The 20311-nt window shown below is 38.5% G+C and overlaps 1 protein-coding gene across 1 annotated transcript in view; it reads left to right on the top strand.

The window, feature by feature from the left end:
* The window catches only part of ANO2 (anoctamin 2), a 536951-nt gene that overhangs the window by 385705 nt on the left and 130935 nt on the right, over nucleotides 1-20311 (top strand). The window contains exons 14-15 of the mRNA XM_036759072.1: nucleotides 2648-2719; nucleotides 13900-14095. Coding sequence (XP_036614967.1) covers nucleotides 2648-2719; nucleotides 13900-14095 — 268 coding nt within the window. The remainder of the gene's footprint in view (nucleotides 1-2647; nucleotides 2720-13899; nucleotides 14096-20311) is intronic.

Genomic DNA, 20311 nt, shown 5'->3' with positions numbered 1-20311 from the left:
TTGCCCTGTGGCTCTAGAATATCAGGGCAGTTCTCCTTGATAATTTCTTGAAAGATGGTATCTAGGCTCTTTTTTTGATCATGGCTTTCAGGTAGTCCAATAATTTTTAAATTCTCTCTCCTGGATCTATTTTCCAGGTCAGTGGTTTTTCCAAGGAGATATTTCACATTGTCTTCCATTTTTTCATTCCTTTGGTTCTGTTTTATAATATCCTGATTTCTCATAAAGTCACTAGCTTCCACTTGCTCCAATCTAATTTTTAAAGTAGTATTTTCTTCAGTGGTCTTTTGGACCTCCTTTTCCATTTGGCTAATTCTGCCTTTCAAGGCATTCTTCTCCTCATTGGCTTTTTGGAGCTCTTTTGCCATTTGAGTTAGTCTGTTTTTTAAGGTGTTGTTTTCTTCAGTGTATTTTTCAGTATTTTTTTGGGTCTCCTTTAGCAAGTCATTGACTTGTTTTTCATGGTTTTCTCGCATCCTTCTCATTTCTCTTCCCAATTTTTCCTCTACTTCTCTAACTTGCTTTTCCAAATCCTTTTTGAGCTCTTCTATGGCCTGGGGCCAGTTCATGTTTTTCTTGGAGGCTTTGGTTGTAGGCTTTATGACTTTGTTGTCTTCTTTAGGCTGTATGTTTTGGTCTTCTTTGTCACCAAAGAAAGAATCCAAAGTCTGAGACTGAATCTGGGTGTGCTTTCGCTGCCTGGCCACATTCCCAACCAACTACCTTGATCCTTGAGTTTTTCAGTGGGGTATGACTGCTTGTAGACTAACGAGTTCTATGTTCCACGTTTGGGGGGGAGGTGCCAGCTCTGTCAGACCCGCACTCCTCCTTCCCCAAGAACCCCCAGCCTGGGCTGGGCTTAGATCTTCAACAGGCTGTGCACTCCTGCTCTGATCCGCCACTTAATTCCTCCCACCAGGTGGGCCTGGGGCCAGAAGCAGCAGAAACTGTAGCTGCCCCACCTCCGCTGCCCCCGGGGCTGGAAGCTGAACCGTGAACTCCTTCCACTCCCGCAGCTTTTCCCACTAACCTTCTCCACAGTCTTTGGTGTTTGTGGGTCGAGGGGTCTGGTAACTGCCGCAGCTCACATATTCAGGGTGCTAGGGGCCCCATCCGCCCGACTCCAAGTTTGGTTGTTCCATGCCACTCAGGCTGGGTTCTGCTCCACTCTGTTCCCAGCTCCCAGCTCCCAGCTCCCAGCTCCCAGCTCCGTGTGGTATAGACCTCACCCAGAGACCATCCAGGCTGTCCTGGGCTGGAGCCCTGCTTCCCTGTGCTGTTCTGTGGGTTCTGCTGTTCTAGAATTGGTTCAGAGCCATTTTTTATAGGATTTTGGAGGGACTCGGTACAGAGCTCACTCTAGTTCCTGCTTACCAGCCGCCATCTTGGCTCTGCCCCCCCGAGAAGTAAAATTATATCACCTTAAAGTTTAGATTACTGTCAGTTACATTACTTTTCTTTCCCTACCTTATTCTTACTTGTAAAGGAAGGGAGGAATGGAAATATTATAAGAGAATATGATGGAAGTAAAAAAAAAAGCACAATTAATGGTCATGATCAAAGTTGAAAAGAAAATAAAGGAAATTATCATAAAATATTTTGCCTGATTGTATGCCAATAAAACTGACAAACGAAATAGAGGGACATTTACAAAAAAATATAACACTAAAAAATTAAAAGAACAAGAAATTTGAGTATTTAAATAATTTTGTCACAGAAATAAAAGTTAAACAATCGACAAGTGAACTCACAAAGGAAAGAATATGGGTTGATGAGTTTACAAGTGAATCCCTTCAAAAATGCAGAAGAAATTAATGTTACAATACTGTGAAACCAGAAGAAAGGTCATCCTATCAAATTCCTTTTACGAGACCAATATGGTACTGCTATTTAAACAAGGTGAGATAAAGCAAAGAAAGAAACTATAGGCCAACAGCTAATGAATATTTATGTAAAAACATTGAATAAAATATTAGAAAAGAAGACAGTGACATATTTTAGAAGATTATGTGTTATGACCATGTTGAATTCATATCTATAGTTCAGGATTAGTTCAGAAAACTGTTAACCTAATAATTCATATAAACAATTAGAACAGTGCAAATCACATGGTTATATCAATAGATCAGGGAAAATTTTGACAAAATATAACATCCTCTTATTGTTAAAAATATATTCTGAAGTACCGGAATAAATGGAACTTTCTGTAATATGATGTAAAACAAGACCTAGCACACCATTATCTGTAATTGAAATATGCAAGAGATTTTTCCAATAAAATTTGGAATAAAGCAGTGATGCCCATTGTCATCATTTTTATTTGATACAGTTCTGGAAATGTTAGCTATAGAAATAAGACAAGAAATAGAATCATAGAAATAAACATATGGATATATGAAACAAAATTATTGCTATCAAGATGACATTTTGCTTAGAGAACTCTAGGGGTTCCTGAAAGTAATTTTAAAAATTGATAGCCAATAAAGATAAATTCAGAAAAGATCATTAGCCTTTTTTATACCACCAAAAAAGGAGACAGGAAAAGAAATTTCATTCAAAAGAGAATATATGAATATCTGGGAGCTTACACACAAAATGTATATAACTGTTTGCTGATATTTGTCCTAATTTTTATGTTTCCTTTTAGGATGATGACAGGTTGACTTGGAAAGACCGTTTACCTGGGTACTTGATGAACTTTGCTTCAATCTTGTTCATGGTAATGTCCTTGAACTTTTGAATTCTCAGGAAGCTAGAATTTAATTCAATGCAATTCAGTTAAAAATATACATTCATTATTTGCCTACTATCTACAAAACTTATATTAAGCACTCTGGAGACTTAGAGATACTTTCTCTCTTAGTTCTTTTCATAGTCCATCCTTTTCATCCCTCTTTATTCTTGTCCATTTCTTCTCATAAATTCTGTATAGAGGATTTATTTGCTGATGTGCTAAAATTCCTTAATTATTTTTATGTTACATAGGTAACACTGAATTACTTAGATTGTCCATCTGTTATTCCTCCCTATTGCTGAATGACTGCCTCCTCCCCCCCCCCATTTTCCCATCATATAAATTCTGAATGCCACTGTGTTACTTCTTGTGCATAGATTATCACTGGAAATGTGTGGCAGCATGCATTTCTGCATTGTCCTTTGAGTCACTGACAGCTTTGATTTTTCAGAGATTATAGTATTCCATGATTTCCAATAATATAGCATCACCAGGAGACACTAGTATTTTAAAACAACAACAACTGTGTTTTCATGTCACGAAGCATCTTGGGATCATAATTTTCCAAATGCATTAATGAAGTTTTATGCATGAGATTTTTTTGAATCCATACTTATCCAGATTGCTGAAGTTCTTTCTAAACTATAAAATTCTGTGATTCTCTGAGGCATGGAATGATTCAGGCAAAAAAGAAATTCAGACAAAGTATGCCAGATAAATTTGAGAGAGTAAACAAGGAGGCGAATAAAGGAAATCTTCTCAGGGAAGGTGCCCTTTTTATTAAATCAAGAAAAATTTTTAACAAGGCATATGATAAGGAAATTCATTTTTGGCATGGTGGATAACCTGGGGAAAATGCATAGATATAAGAAATGGTAAACTTTGTTTAGGGAACTGCTAGTATACCTTAGCCTGAAGAGATTTATAGGTAAGACTGCACATCAAATTGTGGGGAGAAGTGGAGAGAGAAAAGAAGGGGAAGGTTCTCATTCAAAGAATGGATCTTGACATTAAGAAAATTTTGCTAGCTTACTTGTCATTAGCTGTACCTAGAATTTTCATCATCATCATTATACATTCATCCATTTACCAGCAAACTTTTAATTAAGCATGTAGTATAGATACTAGGTGCTAGACAAGATAGAGTTCAGATTGGATGTGACCTCCTTCCCTCCCATGGAACTTGAGGACAAGAACAATGTTACATTGTTTTTTTTGTAAGCTTTAGGGTACCAGCTCAGTACCAGGCAACATATATATATATATATATATATATATATATATATATATATATATATATATATATATATATGTATGTATACACACACACACACACACATGTGTGTGTGTGTATGTATATGTGTATATATATACATATATATCTCTATATAGGTTCTCAATACTATATTCAATTGAATCTAATTAAATTGAATTAAGTTGGCACTAAGCTTCATAGGCCAGACTATTGATTAAGATTATTGATTTCTTTTTTTTGGTTTGCTAGGCATCTTCTTGTAGGAGGTCAGACTGGTGGGAATATTAGAACAGTGGAAGGTTTTCAATACTTGTTCACTTTATTACATATATTAAAGAGAATTTTTAACACTATCCTTCAAGAAACTTAGTATCTAAAAGAATTGTTTTTAATTTGAAGAAAAAGATGATGATAATAATGACACAAGAAAATAAAGGCATGTGGAATAAGTATGTAAGTAACTCAGAAAGATGAAACTTATAGTCTCCCTCTCTACCCTTTGAGTGACTTGGCTCTATTTCAAGTTCAGTAGTTCCAGGTTCCACTAGGTCAAGGGCTACCCCATTCCTGGAACCATTATTGGGGTTGGGAGCATGGGCAAAGGTTAATATAGAAAAAAAATAGTAAAGTTCAATATCAACCAGTGTGGAACCTAGTATTCTGTTTTCTTCTTTTCAATTTTTCCCCTACTAAAGTCCACGCTTTAGCTAAATGCTCCTTTAACCACCAGGTGGTGCTGATAGTTCCATACTCACTATTGGGGCATGCCCCACTGGGGCAATATTGTATGCCAAATTTTCAATGGTTACCTGAATTAGCACATTTCTATTCCTTAATTCCTCTTCTGTCTATGGGACATCACTTGTTGTCTAGGTATGTTTGTATTCGTGACTCTGCCCAATTGAAATTTGCTCTCAATCCCTACCCGCTCATTGCCTATTACCCTCACCTTTTAAATATATCATGTTTTGGGGAGCACTAATCATATAAACTTGGTTTAATGGAGTTGGTTTTCCTCAAAAGCAGGTACCAATGTGGTAGTACTGGGTGTAGCATTTTTATTACTAACAGAGTCGATAGGTAGGACTTAAATACTAAAGAGCACAATTCACAATATAAAGCATAAACATTGTCCAAGTAGCTATAATCTTTCTACCCTGCAAGACCCTTGAAGTCTCATTCTTCTTCGACCTTTTCTCCCCTACCCAAAGCCTCCATCAGGCTAGAGGAGAGAAAGAGAGGCAGGATGTGATATGACGGAATAATAGCAGAACTTGGTGCTCAGGTTTAAAGTGTGTAAATGGAGAGCATGTGCAAGTAATGAAAAGTGTAATGGTAACACTGATTCTTTCCCAGGATGCCTGCACATTCCACTAACCATGCCTTATGATAGGTTAGCTGTTACCAGAAGAGGTCAGAGGTTTTCTCGAGGAACTAGACAAACCACCAACCTTCCTGAGCTCAACTTAGCATCAGATTCCATTTTCTAGATCCCAGGCCATGAGCCAAGACATTTAGTACAGAATTTTACACTTTACCTGATTACAAGCCCTATGAAAAGCTTGAACTGAGCATCCCAAGGGAATTGTAGTTACACTCCTTTCCCTGCTAAATGGAGGCTCAGATATATGTCTTAGATGGTCCTGATTCAGAGGAAGAGTATAAGTTCACAGAGACCTGTAGTAGTGATGTGCTGCTATACTGTTATTCTGTACTGATGAACAAGGCTATCACTCCCTGTTATGTACCTCCCCCAGATTTGCATGCATAGAGCCACTTCACCTTTGGGCATAACTCCTTCTCTTATCTACTTTCTCAGTCCCTCCCTTCTCTAAAGGTGTGGTTTTCCTTTCAAACAGAGCCATTGGAAATAATCGGAAAGAAAATAGCTAAGACCTCTCCTCTAATACCAGTCTAACTCAACCCCCTATTGACTCATTCTTATCATCTAGAGGAGGCCAAAAAAAATTTCCTCTTTGTGCTGCTAGTGGGTTGATGGTGAAAAAAAAGTGCCACATTTTTAATTCTCCCCTGACTTTTCCATGATTGCTTCTCTCTTCTACATTAGCAATGCAGTACATGATCACATTTGTTACAATTTCCAACAAGAGATAAAGTAGCAAAGTATAGGAAATGAAGTTCTGTAGGGGTTTGGCTATGAAGCAACTACCCCTCATAAGCTTCACGTACAGTCCACTCTCAGAGAACCAGTCTTGGAATCTATCACTGCTGATATCATGGCACTGTCTCTGGCTATCACTTTTTGCTATGCTCCTCTACTTCTCTTCCCCACAATCTCTCAAGATGAGAGAGAGGCTAGCTTGGTAGTCAAAGTCCAGCCAGTCAGTTATTTGGTCAAGGCAAACTCCTCAGCAGGAATCAAGGAATGGTGAATACCGAGAGACCTCTGACAGGAACCAGCAGGTATATACTTCCAAGTGTCTTGATCTGGGCAACAACAGGACCATGCAATATACAAAATAAATAGAATGATTCAGGACTAGTCACTAAGAACTGAGTGAATATCTTAAAAATGGAGAATATCTTAAAGGAGGTACCATTTTAGCTGAGCCTTGAAAGGCAGTAGGAGTTCAAAACAGCAACGATGAAGGAAAATATTCCAGGCACGGAGATAGCTTGCACAAAGTCAGGGAGGAGACAATGTCATTTATTGGTAACAGAAAGACTTGCTTAGCTGAAGTGGATAGTGTGAGTATGGAAGTAACTTGTAATCAAAACAGAATGATAAGATATAGCCATGATGAGAATGACTTTAAATGCCAAATGGAGCTTCTTGAAATACAAGACTAGGACTCAAGAATATAATATAAGCTGGATATGTAGACTGTGGCATCATCAGCATAGAGATGAAAATTAAAAAATAGAGGTTAATGCTGAGTTGATTTAAAGTACAGAATTTGAGAGGGAGCTCATTATGGATGGCCTTTCCCGCCTCAGTGAAATTTGAGGCAAGATCTACTAAGAAAGAGGTAGAGACAATAATGTAGGCAGCTGGAGGAAGAAAAAAGTTCTGAAAAAGCCATTGTAGGGAGCGAGTCAAATCAGTATACTTGCATTTCTTCCTCCAGTGGGGTTCAATAGCGTTTGCGTATAAGCAAAGAAGGTAGATGTTGAATGGGCTCCAGGAGTCTGGCATTGGGAATAAAATGAGATGCTAGAAAACAATGGATTAAGGGATTTAAAGATTGAGGGCAGTGCAAAGTTGAAGAAGTTAACTAGAAGGTCAAGATATTGAGAGCAATATTTCCAGCTTAATTGACTTGCCTTGGGCCACATAGATAGTAATATAGTGCTTCCTGACTCCAAATCCAACACTGAATCTATTATACCACCTCTCACAACATCTCTTATCTCTGTTTTCTTCTTTTCACTCACATATATACCACCCTAGCTTAGCTCCTCATAGCCTCTCTCTTCAGTTATTGAAATAGCCATCTCTATTCAGATATGGATTCATTTGGAATTCATTGTGGTATACAATGTTGATCAAAACCTAATTTCTGATAGACCACTTTCCATTCTCCTGAGTCGTTTTTTCTGAATACTGAATCTTTACACCCCAGGGGGTATTCTTATTTTGTCACACTGATCAATTTTTCTATTTTTTAATTAGCATTATATAGTTTTGAAGAGTACTGCTTCGTATTATGGTTTGAGATCTGGTACAGTTAGGTCCCCTTTTTCTCACTATTTTTATAATTTCCCTTGAGATTCTTGATGTTGTGTTCCTCCACATGAATTTTATTATTTCTAGCTCTATAAAGGTATCTTTTAGTAATTTGATTGATATGACACTGAATAAGTAAGTTAATTTAGAGAATATTGTCATTTTTATTATTTTGGGATGGCCCAACCATAAGCGATTAATACCTCTCCAGTTATCGAGGTCTCTGTGTAGTTATTTTTAATAGAATTTATTTTTCTATTTCTTCTTGCTGGATTTTGTTGGAATTGTACAGAAAGGCTGATGATTTGGGTGGCTGTATTTTATATTCTGATAATTTGCTGGTTAACAGTTGTTTCAATTAGTTTGAATTACATCTCTATAATTTTTTTTAAATAGACTGTAATCTTATCTGAAAATTTCAGTAATTTTATTTCCTCCTGATTATTCCTTCAATATATTTTTCTTGTCTTATTGGTATGTCTAGCATCTCTAGAGTTAATATTGGTAAATAATACTGCTAATAATGGAAATCCTTGACCTTATTGAAAAGGCTTCAAACTCTAATTTCTAACTCTAATTCAATTCTAATTTTTATAGGAATGATTAAAAGTCTTCTATTCCATAAAGATCCATTCCCCCCCCCGAAGGATTATACTCATTTTTGTGCGGTAATTTTCGGTTATAATAAGCCTTTATTTTTTGCCTTTTGGAATAGCAACATTCCTAGACTTTCCCCCCACTTTATAGTAGTTGTCACTAAGTCTCCTGTGATTCTGACTATGGTTCCTGGATTTTTAATTCTTACTTTCTGACTGCTTGTAGTATTTTTTCCCCTTTGACCTAAAACCTTTGCATTTGGACTCTAGCATTCTTGGGAGTTTTCATTTTGGCATTTCTTTTAGAAGTTTCCTGGTAGCTTCTTTCTATTTTTACTTTATCCCCTGGTCCTAATAAATCTAGACAGTTTTCATTTATGATTTCTTGAAATAAAGTATCTAGGCTTTTTTTTCCCCCAGTAATGGTTTTAAGGGAGTTTGATGATGCTTAAGTTATCTTTACTTTACTAATTTTCCAGGTCAATTGTTCTTGATAGCAGATACCTTACATTTTGTTCCACTTTTTCCCTTCCTTTGATTTTGTTCTAATATTTCTTGTGTCATGGTGCCATTAAGTTCTATTTGTGCTGTCCTAATTTTCCAGAAGTCTATTTCTTGGGTAAGGTTTTCTGCTTTCTGTTCTGAGATATGTATTCTCCTAATTCTTTCTTCCAGACCTGTTATTTAATTTATGATTATATTTTTAAGATTCTTCTTCAATTTTCCCCAGTAATCTTTTAATCCTTGTGACTAAGCCATTCTCCCCCTCCCCACCCCCCTGCTTGTTCCTCTGAGCTACAGCTGGCATGCCTGGCTGGATGCCTCTTGCAGTGCTCACGGCTTCTGGCTATATTTCGGTGTAGTCCTAGGCCGGATGAAGGAGCTTACTTTGGTTCATCTTTGGATTTCTTAATCATTATTTTATCTGTCTCATTTTTAGCTCATTATTGAGTATACAGGAGAGAACGAACTTCCTCTATAACCTTTCTTGACACCATCTCAATTGGAAGTCCTTAGCTATATATCTTATGTTCGACATTCACAACAATTAACAAATTAGCCTCATCTTACCTTACCATAAGGGTACTGTCTTTCACTTGCTTTATGTTCCAGCAAAACAATATTGCTCCCATTTCCTGTATATAGTGTTCCCTCTCCTACCTCCATGCCTTTGCAAATACTCTACCCCTTGTCAAGAAAGAACTACTGCCTCACTTCAACCTGTTAAAATCCTTAACAAGGTTTAGCTCAAGTACCCTCTCCTTCATGGAACCTTTGCTGATCCTCTCAGTTGCAAGTGTAACACTTGTGTTAACTTGTCTGTGTCCAAATTGTTTCCTCCTAATAGGATGTAAGCTTTTTGAGTTAAGAGACTGGTTTTTTGTTTCTTATTGTATCCCCAGTGTATACTCCGATACTTGACACATAGTAGGCGATTAATAAATGCTTGTTGAATTAATGAATTGGCTCATGTGCTGCCTCAGATACTAGCTATATAAGAATAGGCAAATCTCATGCCTCCTTAGGTTCCTCATATGGAAAATGGAAGCAATGATACTTTCACAAGTGTCTGGTGAGGAAAGTACTTCGCAGATCTTAAAGTACTATGTAAATATTCATTTTTATTGATTCATCATTTGCCTGTCATAGGAATGAGATCATATTAAATTCTGGCAATGCTGATAATAATTCTCATTTATAAAGTGCCCACACATTTACAAAGCAGTTTTCTCACAACTCTCTGAATTAGGTGGTACAAATATTAGTATCTCCATTCCACACAAAATCTCATTTAAAAGGGTCCTCAGATGTTAGGAAATACAAACAACATCGGAACAAAAGCCCTTTCTATGACGTGCCAGACCGGTAGACATCCATCTTCATTGACTCCAGGGAGGGGGGAACCGATGATTTCCAAGTAGTCTGATTTGCCGATGCGTGACTTCAATACTTAGAAATTTTTTCTTTGTGTTCCTTCTAAATCTTCCTTTTGTGAATAGCTGTAGTTCCTAGTTCTACCTTCTCACACTCAGGTACAAGGCAGTCATCTCGTCTCTCCTAAGTCTTACCAAGGCTAAACATTCCTTCAACCAATCTGCATATCATAGGATCTGCCATTTTGGTGACTACTCTCTAGATTCTCACCAGCTTATCAATAGCCTTTGTAAAATGTGGGACCCAGAACTCAATAAAGTATTTCAAGTGTGGTCTGAACAGTGTAGAGCACAATAGCAGTATCACCTCAGTCCTGAATACTGTGCTTGTCTTTATGCAGCCTCAGGTGATAGTAGCTTTCTTGGTCACTATATCATGCTATTTGTGAGCATCCAACTTACAATTCCTTACGATTCTATGTATTTATCAGGCAAACTGCTTTCTAGACATACCTTCCTGTCTTGTACTTGCACTCTTTCTCACTTAACACATTATTGTTAGTGGTTGTTGGTGAATGTCACTACATTATAGAAGACAGATGATCATCAATAAACACATACTGTTTGCCTTTTCAGTGAACCACACTAGATACAAAGGGCAATACACAGACATATATGATTCTGGCCTACAACATGCTCCTAGTCTAATCTGAAAGACAGAATATGTACAAAAAGTGATCACAAATAACATCACGGAATATTAGAGCACAGGACTGGAAGTCAAAAGAGTTGGGTTCAGATCCCAGTTTGTCACTGAGAAGCTGTGGGAACTCAAGCAAATTTTTTTTCCATCTGAAAATGGTGTAGAAGCTGGGAGGAAACTGGGCTGGATTAATATCCCTTAAAAATAATAGTTCCTCTTATATAGCACTTAATGAATACAAAGCACTTTATGTTCTATATGTTGTTGTTTAGTTGTTTCAATTGTGTACAACTTTGTGACCCCATTTGGAATTTTCTTGGCAAAGACGCTGGAGTGGTTTGCTACTTCCTTCTCCAGCTCATTTTTACAGATGAGGAAACTGATGCAAACAGGGTTAATTAATGTGCCCAAGGTCACGGAGAGGTAGTAAGTGTCTGAAGTCAGATTTGAACTCAGAAGGATGAGTCTTCCTAACTCCAAGCCCAGTGCTCTGTCCACTGCACGCAGCAGCCTTTTATATTCTTTATCAATTCTATATTTTATATATGTAATCTTATTTGGTCTTTCCCCAAATCCCTGTGACATAGATAAGATAGAACAAGTATCATCATACTAACTTTATTTTGGAAAAAACTAAGTCTCAGAGAAGTTTAATTAGAACACGCGACTGACAATACTTCATACATCTAGCGAATGACATAGCCAGAACTGAGATGAAGGTCTTCTAAGTCAGGGGGAAATTCTTTGATGCCTCTTCAGCACTAGGCTTCTGTGGTTCCAAAGCAACATAGACTAAATGCCAAATGAGAAGTATCAGAAATGAGAGCTTTAGGAGATCTCAAAGCAAATAAGCTGGGCTTTTTTGGGGGAGGTGGCGGTGGAGTGGTGGAAAGGGGTAGGTAGATAGTGTATCCAGGGAGCAAAGAGTTAGTGTGGGAGGACCTTCTCTAACTAAAATGTGATGTCTTAACTTCCTGAGCAGAGCTTAGTTCTTTCTGTGTGCTGTTTTGTTTTGTTTGGTTTGGTTTGGTTTTTTGGGTTTGTCTTTTTTTTTGGAGGCGGAAGGCAAGGCAATTGGGGTTAAGTAACTTGCCCAAGGTCACACAGCTAGTAGTTAAATTTTAAGTATCTGAGGTTGAATTTGAACTCAAGTCCTCCTGACTCCAGGGCCAGGGCTCTATTCACTGCACCACCTAGCTGCCCCTCTGTGTACTTTCAGAGAAGAGAAAAGCTAAAGGCAAAGCAAAATGTGGGTTAACCTTTCCCTGCTCTTGTTAGGGCTCTCCAGATCCCCATGGCAAACAAGAGATTTCTGCCACTGTTTTCTGACCCAGAAGCATATCACCCTTCTCCATCGTAAGCCTCAGGTCTCCCCCTGTTTCATCGGCACCACAGTGAAGCATCACTGTAAAAGTGATTTTGGGGGAAAATAATCTCATTCCACATTTTCCAGGCCTTCACTATCTGGCAGTGACAACCCCAAAGGAATTGGAAGTGAAAATGTCTACATTGTTGGAGAATGGTGATGTCATATCCTGGTTTTTCTACTTACATAGCAGTTATTTCTTAACCCTCAAGGCTGTTTACCATCTTTGCTTTCTCCCCCACTCCCAGTAGTTCATCAACGTAGAACAGCTTCCCCAAACCATGTTTTTCCCATTTAATCTTTTGCTGTTCTTCCTGATTATAAACAGAATGATTTCTAACCACCCAGTAAAATGCCCCCTTCATCCCCTATGACCTTCCACGCCAGGAACCATATCTCTTTCCTTTTTGTGCCCTGCTTCGTCCACAATGATAGAATGATAGTGACAGTTGTCTCTTCCCCTCTTTGCCCAATGCCTTCCATTTAACTTGTCACCATTATCCCCTTAAAGGAAAGAAGTATGACTTAAGAGCAGATTCCTTTCCTGGATCACAAGAAAGAAAACTTTACTTGACTGATGCAAATTGAAAATACCATCTAGTTCAGGGCAACTCAGACACAGGGTCATTTTTCACTTGCGAAGAAATTGGATCCTGATTCAGACTAGGCCTGTCCAGGGGCATCTTTCTTTTCCTAATTTTCCTGTGCTTGACACATAGTAATGACCTTTCCTTGGTATGGGAGGGAGTGTGCTTTGGGGGGAGGGGTAGCAGGCAAGGAGAGACCCTTATTATTCTTAATTTCCAGAGAGAGGAAGTACAGGGCACCCAGAGGTCAAGTGGCTGGTAAAATTTCCCTTCTGAAAACAGCAGCTTTAAGTCAGCGTCACGGCAAGAGATTTCTGCACCAAATGGAGAAATCTGAGCTCTTCATTTCAAATAGTTGGTTGGAGGAGAAAACTCAAAGTGCCTCCTTTGTTTAAATTGAAACTTGAAGAAACAAATTCTGATTTCTTCTTTTTTCCTCCCTCCAAATTCCTAGCTCCTATTTTACTCCCCAGCTCAAAATCTTCCATGGCTCCCTATTTCCTATCTTATAAGTTTCCTATCTTATAAGTTATTCGAACATGTCCTACTACTTTCCAACCTATACCTCCTATTTCAATAAGGCTCACCCCCATTCCTCCTCCCCCATGAATATAATCTGCTTTTCTTAGCTTGATTCACAATTTGTATTCCAATGCCTAAAATGCCTCTATTTACCTCTTCTCTAAATCCTGCCAATTTTTGAAAGCCCAGTCCTAACTCCTCCATTAAGATGTGCATGATCACCTCAGCTCCTATTGATTTCTCTCAACTCTGAACTCACACAAGAACCCATACCTTGCCTGAAAGACAACATGTTAATTAATTACATATTGATTACACATTGTCTTGTTGTTCACTATTGTGCTTCAGTGATCTTTTATCTTATCAGTGTGGTCGTTCCATCCATTAGTGCACACTCCACTCTGCACCTAAGAGTCTAATCATAGACCCTCAAAATATTAAAACTAGAAGAGACTTAAGATATTATCTACTTCAACCTCCTCATTTTCAATATGAAACCCCATTTTTACGATAAGCCAGCAAATAGCAGAGTTAGGGTTTGAATGATTCCTCTCTCTGTTTTTCCCCTCTACAGATCGCACTGACATTCTCCATTGTCTTTGGGGTGATTGCGTACCGAATTACAGCTGCAGCTGCCCTTTCTCTTAACAAATCTACCCACGCCAATGTCCGGGCGACAGTGACAGCAACGGCAGTCTTAATCAATCTGGTGGTCATCCTCATCCTGGATGAGATCTACGGTGCTGTAGCCAAATGGCTCACGAAAATCGGTATTATGCCACTAGGCTCAGAGATTGGAAACTGTATTTTTTTTTTTACTATTACACTACTTTTTACTATATATGTATATAATATATATATATGTATACACATATATATTTACTATATTACATTTACTATTACACTAATACTGTTTAGTATTTTTACTATTACACTATATTACTACTACTATTAGTTTTGCTATTAGACATTTTACTATACTATGCAATGTATTCCTACCTTATCCTGGCCCACTTTGAGTACTGATAGATAGTGCCAGTGAAGGTTCTTAAATCTCTGCCTGTTAGAAACTATTTCTGTCTATCAAATAATCTGAAAGAATATTAGAACTAAAAGGAAACTTTGAGCTCATCAAGAAAACCACTTGAATGAATGAAAAAAGCATTTATTAAGTGCTTACTGTGTGCCAAGTACTACACTAAGTCCTATGGATAGAAGTACAAAAACTAAAGAGTTTCTTTTCTCAAGGAGCTCAAGCTCTACCATAGAAATACGGGGTTAGAGTAATTCTCATGGTCACCTGGTTCACCACCCTGCTTCTGTATGGAAGAAATTAAGACCAGTTTCATTCATTCTACAACCCCACTCAACATCCATTATGAGATGAGAAAAATGGTGCCTAGAGAAGGTGACTTGGCCATTGTCATACAACTACTTAACAATATTTAGGCCCAGTTATTCTGACCCTAAGTCTAGTACTTTGCCCCCACACCAATTTTCAAAGTCAGGTTTACTAATTCCTAGTTTAGCAGTCTTTCCATCATACTGAATATTTGTACTTATGTTTTAGACAAAGATATAAGGAAATAGGATAGTCTTGGATCTTCTAGGTCACTGTTGATTGGAAGTAAAGCAAGATCATTTAATATCCTGATGTAATAATAGCAGTAGAAATAGCTTCTATTTATGTAATTCTTTACATGCATGATTTCACTTAGTCAATAAACATCTATTAAGTACCTACTATGTGCCATTTACTGTACTATGAACTGAGGGTATAAAGGAAGGTAAAAGACAGTCCCTATTTTCAAGGATCAAAGTCTAATAGTGGAGAGAATATGCCCATAGCTATGTATAAATATGCTATATTCAGGATGAATTAGAAATAATAAGCAGGTGGAAGGCACTAGAATTAAGAGGAATCAGGAAAGGCTTCTTGTAGAAGGTGGAATTTTAACAGAGACTTGAAGGAAATCAGAAGCATGGAGGATAAGACAGAATTCTATGCTTGGCATCAGCCAGTGAAAATGCCCAGCATCAAGAGATGGAGTGTCTTGTGCAAGGAACAACTAGGAGTCCACTGTCACTGGAACACAACTGATGTATGTGAAAGTGTAAGGTATAAGAAGACTGGAAAGGTGGGGAAGTAGAGCAGAAAGATTTTATACTTGATCCTGGAGGTGATAGGGAGCCACTGGAGTTTATTGAGTAGGAGGGGTGACAGAGTCAAACCTGTACTTTAGGAAGATCATTTAATGAAGGATGGACTGGAGTAGGAGGAGACTTGAGAAACTACTGGCATGGCCAGGCGGAGGCCTGTTGGTGGGTCTTCATTACAGTATTGCCTACTCCATTTCACAGGTGATTAAGTGGCTTAGAAGCATATAATATTAGAACTTACAGGTACATTCTAGATCATTCAGTTGAACACTTTCATTTCTTATAGTTGAGGAGTCTGAACCCAAAGAGATGGTAGTGTAAAGAGGTGCAATGGAAAAAGCACTGACACTAGAGTTAGAAGTCCTGGGTTCAAGTGCCACCTTTGAAACTTACTACTTGTGTGACCTGGGGCCAAGCCACTTAGCCTCAGTGAGCCTCAGTTTTCTCATCTGCAAAATGAGAAGGATGGCCCCTGGGGTCCCTTCCAGCTCTAGATCTATGATCCCATGTGAAAACACTTAAGTCTCACATAGCTACTTATCAGAAGCACTATGTGTAGAACTAGTGCTCATTCTTCCATAGCATGTGAATACAGTTCACAATATACAATATAGTTCAGTTTCATCTGATCCCACTTCAAGTCTTGCTGGTTTGTTAATGGAGATTCTCATATGTTTGACTCTCAAGAACTTAAAACAGGTTGTTCTCCATCACACATTTCAATAGAACACAGTTCACAAAATCCACACATTCTAGTATTCTAGAGACACATTACCCTCCTCAGATTTTTAGTAAATGAACCATTGGAAATGGCCATGAAGCCCTGAGGTACCATTTGAGAAATGAACTACTGTTTCTAGATCACCATTCTGTGGCCGCCTACTTCCTTAGACACATTAGAGTAGGGGTACAGCATGTTGTTTGTTGTTGGGGGTCCCTGACCAGCAAGGACCCCAATCTCAGTACGCAATGATGAGGCGGGAGTCAGGGAAGATACAACTCCGATTTATTGGGAGACATTATCCAGTTTTATAGGGTTTGGCACTACATGAGCAGAAGCAGGTGTTCAAGGGGTAAGGGGATGACAGCATGGGAAGATCGATATTGGGTGGGAAGAATCTGGATTGTAGCAAACTATGATTCCTACAGGCGTATGGGAAAATTAGGGCTGTTGCAAGATAGTTTCTATGGGAGTATGGGAACAAAGGGGGGTGCTGTCCGACAGTATCTATGGAGGCATGGGAAGGCTCAGGCATGTAGCCAGCTGATATCAGAGCTGTATGAGCTATGTGAGGCACGGGGCAGGATGCCCTTGTAAAGTATCAAAGATGTTCCAGTAAGTAAAGTATCAAAGCATTGTTGTGTTAGGCACTGGTTCAAGAGCATTAGGTAGTGGCCAGCTGGGTTCCTCCTTCTGGGCTTGAGAGTCCCTTGTGGATGGACTCTGCCTGCATGAGAAGGGTGACTACGAGGGGGCTATTAAGGACGGAGGCCCTTCCTCCGGACGCCTTGCTGTTCCAACTCCTACTCAGCCTGTCTGGTTTTACCCAGGAAACAGGCCAAGCGCTAGGGTCCTAGCAGCTCCGGGGTCAGCACCAACCCCTTACAGTTTGTATCCTCCCCTCCACCATGGTATGTTGTGGAAGACATTTTCCATTTGATCCAAGGAATATTTAGTTCAATTCTTAAATCTTCTATAGATTAGTTAAGGCAGAAAGAACATTGGACCTGAAATCAGAAGATTTCAGGGTTCAACTGTGGGATGTGTGTGATCGTGGTCACAATAGCACAATAGTATTCCATTACCTCAACTTGTTCATCCATTCCCCAATTGATGGGCATCCCCTCAGCTTCCAATTCTTTGCTGCCACAAAAAGAGATGCTATAAATATTTTTCTACACGTAGGGCCTTTTTCCTTTTTTTACGATCTCTTTGGGATACAGACCTAGTTGTGGTATTACTGAATTAAAGGGTATCCCCACTTTTATAGCCCTTTTGGGCATAGTTCCAAATTGCTCTCTAGAATGGTTGGATCAGTTCACAATTCCACCAACAATACATTAGTGTTCTAATTTTCCCACATCTCCAATATTTATCATTTTCCTTTTCTGTCATATTACCCAATCTGGTAGGTGTGAGGTAGTACCTCAGAGCTGTTTTGATTTGCATTTCTATAACCAATAGTGATTTAGAGTATTTTTATGTGATTATTGACAGCTTTGCTTTCTTCTTCCGAAATCTGCCTGTTTGTATTCTTTGATCATTTATCAATTGGGGAATGGCTCACATTTTTTAAAAAAAATAAATTTGGCTAAGTTGCCTATGTAGCTGAGAAATGAGGCCTTTATCAGAGAAATTTGCTGCAATTTTTTCTCCAACTTCTTTGTTTTCCTTCTAATTTTGGCTGCATTCATTTTGTTTGTATAAAACCTTTTTAATTTCATGCAGTCAAAATTATCCATTTTACTTCCCATGATCCTCTTTATCTTATCTTCTATTATCCATAGATCCAATAGGTACATTTTTCCATGGTCTATGGGATATTTTTACAGTTTCATTAGAAGAATATTCCCAATGTTTCATTGACCCAGTGCCCACAAACATGCTGTCACAATCTTTAACACAAACCTCCTGTATGATGGTGTAAACCAATCTTTCCCTGAATGTTCTAGGCATGAAGTGATAAGGACCTGCCCCAGGGTGATATCAATGTCAGAGGATAGAAGGGGGTTTATATGAAAGATATCATGAAGGTAAAATCAACAGGACTTTGCAATTGATTGGACATAAATAGTGTGAGAATGTGAAGAGTCTAGGATGATACTTGGGTTGAGAGTTGAGGAGATAGAGAGGATGGTGGTGCCCTTGACGGTAATGGGGACAGTAACAGTGGATGACTTGGGAAGAGAGAGAATGAGTTCAGTTTGAGGCACGTTGAGTTGAAAATGTCTATGGGACATCCAGTTTGAGAGATGTCCAGTTGGCAGTGGAAGATGTTGGACTAGAGGTCTGGAGAGAAGTTGGAGCTGGTTAAGTTGGTCTGAGCATAAAGGTGATGGTTGAATCCATGGGAGCTCATGAGATCAGCAAGCAAAATGTATAAAGGGAAAACAAAATAGACCTCCAGACATCTGTGTGAAGATCTAGCAACAGAAACTGAGAAGTAACAGTCGGACAATTAGGAGGAAAGAAGAGCGTTGTGAAAATCTAGAGAGAAGAAAGCATCAAGGAGAAAAGCATGGTCAATAGTATCAGAAACTAGAGAGAGGTCAAGGACAATGACCATTAAGAAAAAGGACCAAATGAGATCATGGAAAGCATTCTAGGTTTAGAGTCAGAAATCTTGGGTTCAATCCTTCTTTTGACTGTGGGCAAGCCCATCGTCCTCTCTAGGCTTCAGTTTTTCATCTGTAGAGTGAAAGAGGTTGAATTAGTTTTCCTTTCTCACTCTGTATCAATGTTCCTATGATTCTAATATATATAAAAGTGCTTTGTGACTAGAAGACTTCATTTAAATTTAAACTGTTAATAACCTTAAGTTAATCTACTGCAGATCTATAGCTGGTACAGTAATGCCTCAGTCAATGACAGTCCAGATACTAGAGTTTAATATTATTTGCAAATTTGTGGACTCATAGGCCATTAATGTTGCACGATGATTACAGCAGTGGAATCAGGAAGGTGGATTTAAATGTTAGCTTAGACACTATAAATGTGTCTCTGAGCAAGTTAACTTCTCTGTGCTGCATTTTCCTTATCTGTGAAATAAGGAGATTGCAATCCATGACTTCCAAGGTCCTTTCCAGATCCAATATATCATCCTACAAACTGCTGAGTTCCCCTCTAGCTCAGCTCCCCTCATTTTATTTTAACTCCTGTTTCAAAGGCCTCTCCTACAAAAGCTATGGAGACTTTTATCAACTCTCTTTCTTAAAGAGACAGTAATAGTCTTCATCCTCTTTGAAAGATAAAGATTAAAATAGTTCCATCGAGAAAAGCTGAAGGAACTGAGGCTCAGAGAGGGTTAAATAGCTTCCCCAAGGTCACACAGGTACTCAAGTAGCAGAGTTTGGAGTGGAACCCTGGACATCTGACTTCTTGTCTGGTGTCAGCAGAAGGGTTAATCAGCACCATTGCTCAAACAGCAGTAATTAAACTTCGACTGAGTGCCCCCATGCCATGGTCTCTGAGGAAACATTAAAGAAGTGAGAGAAGTGATCCCCACCGTCAAGGAACTCACAATTTAGTCAATAAAACAGAAAGAATAAGAAAAAAATTCAAGAACATTTAAAATGAACAGTACAGACAAGTACAAGTGACTAAGTGTATAAACATGCTCAGTGTCTGGGAGGCTTACGTCTACAAGGCTTCTTGTAGGAGGTGAATTTTGAGCAGGGTTTTGTCCTAAGGGAGGGAATTCTAGATATCACAAACCTGTACTAGAAAGCTATATGTATGGGAAATTAAGGTAATAACACAGCAAATAAGTCAAAACTAGAATAACTTCTGGACTAGAATTTGGATTTCAGACTACAAGCCTGATGCTTAGGTTTTCTCCAGCTGAAAGTCACTAGTATAACAAGGGTATCTAAATTGCTCTAACAGTATCAATCAATGTCAGTCTTCTGGCATGGTTATGATTTATTTTCTACCCATTGCAGAAGGAAATATGTTATGTTAATACTAACAAGGAGAGAAAAAGAGGGTGGGAGGCAAAATTAATACCAAAGACACAAGTGGCTTCTGGGACATCAAATAGCTTTTTAAAGAATAATGTTTCAAGGCTCTGGGTGTAAATGGATGGATCTAATTTTCCTCCAAATAT

Source organism: Trichosurus vulpecula, chromosome 5, assembly GCF_011100635.1.
Source record: "Trichosurus vulpecula isolate mTriVul1 chromosome 5, mTriVul1.pri, whole genome shotgun sequence".
In the NCBI taxonomy this organism is placed as follows: Eukaryota; Metazoa; Chordata; class Mammalia; order Diprotodontia; family Phalangeridae; genus Trichosurus; species Trichosurus vulpecula.
The sequence above is the reverse complement of the archived record's forward strand: the minus strand, read 5'-3'. Positions and strand labels throughout refer to the sequence as shown.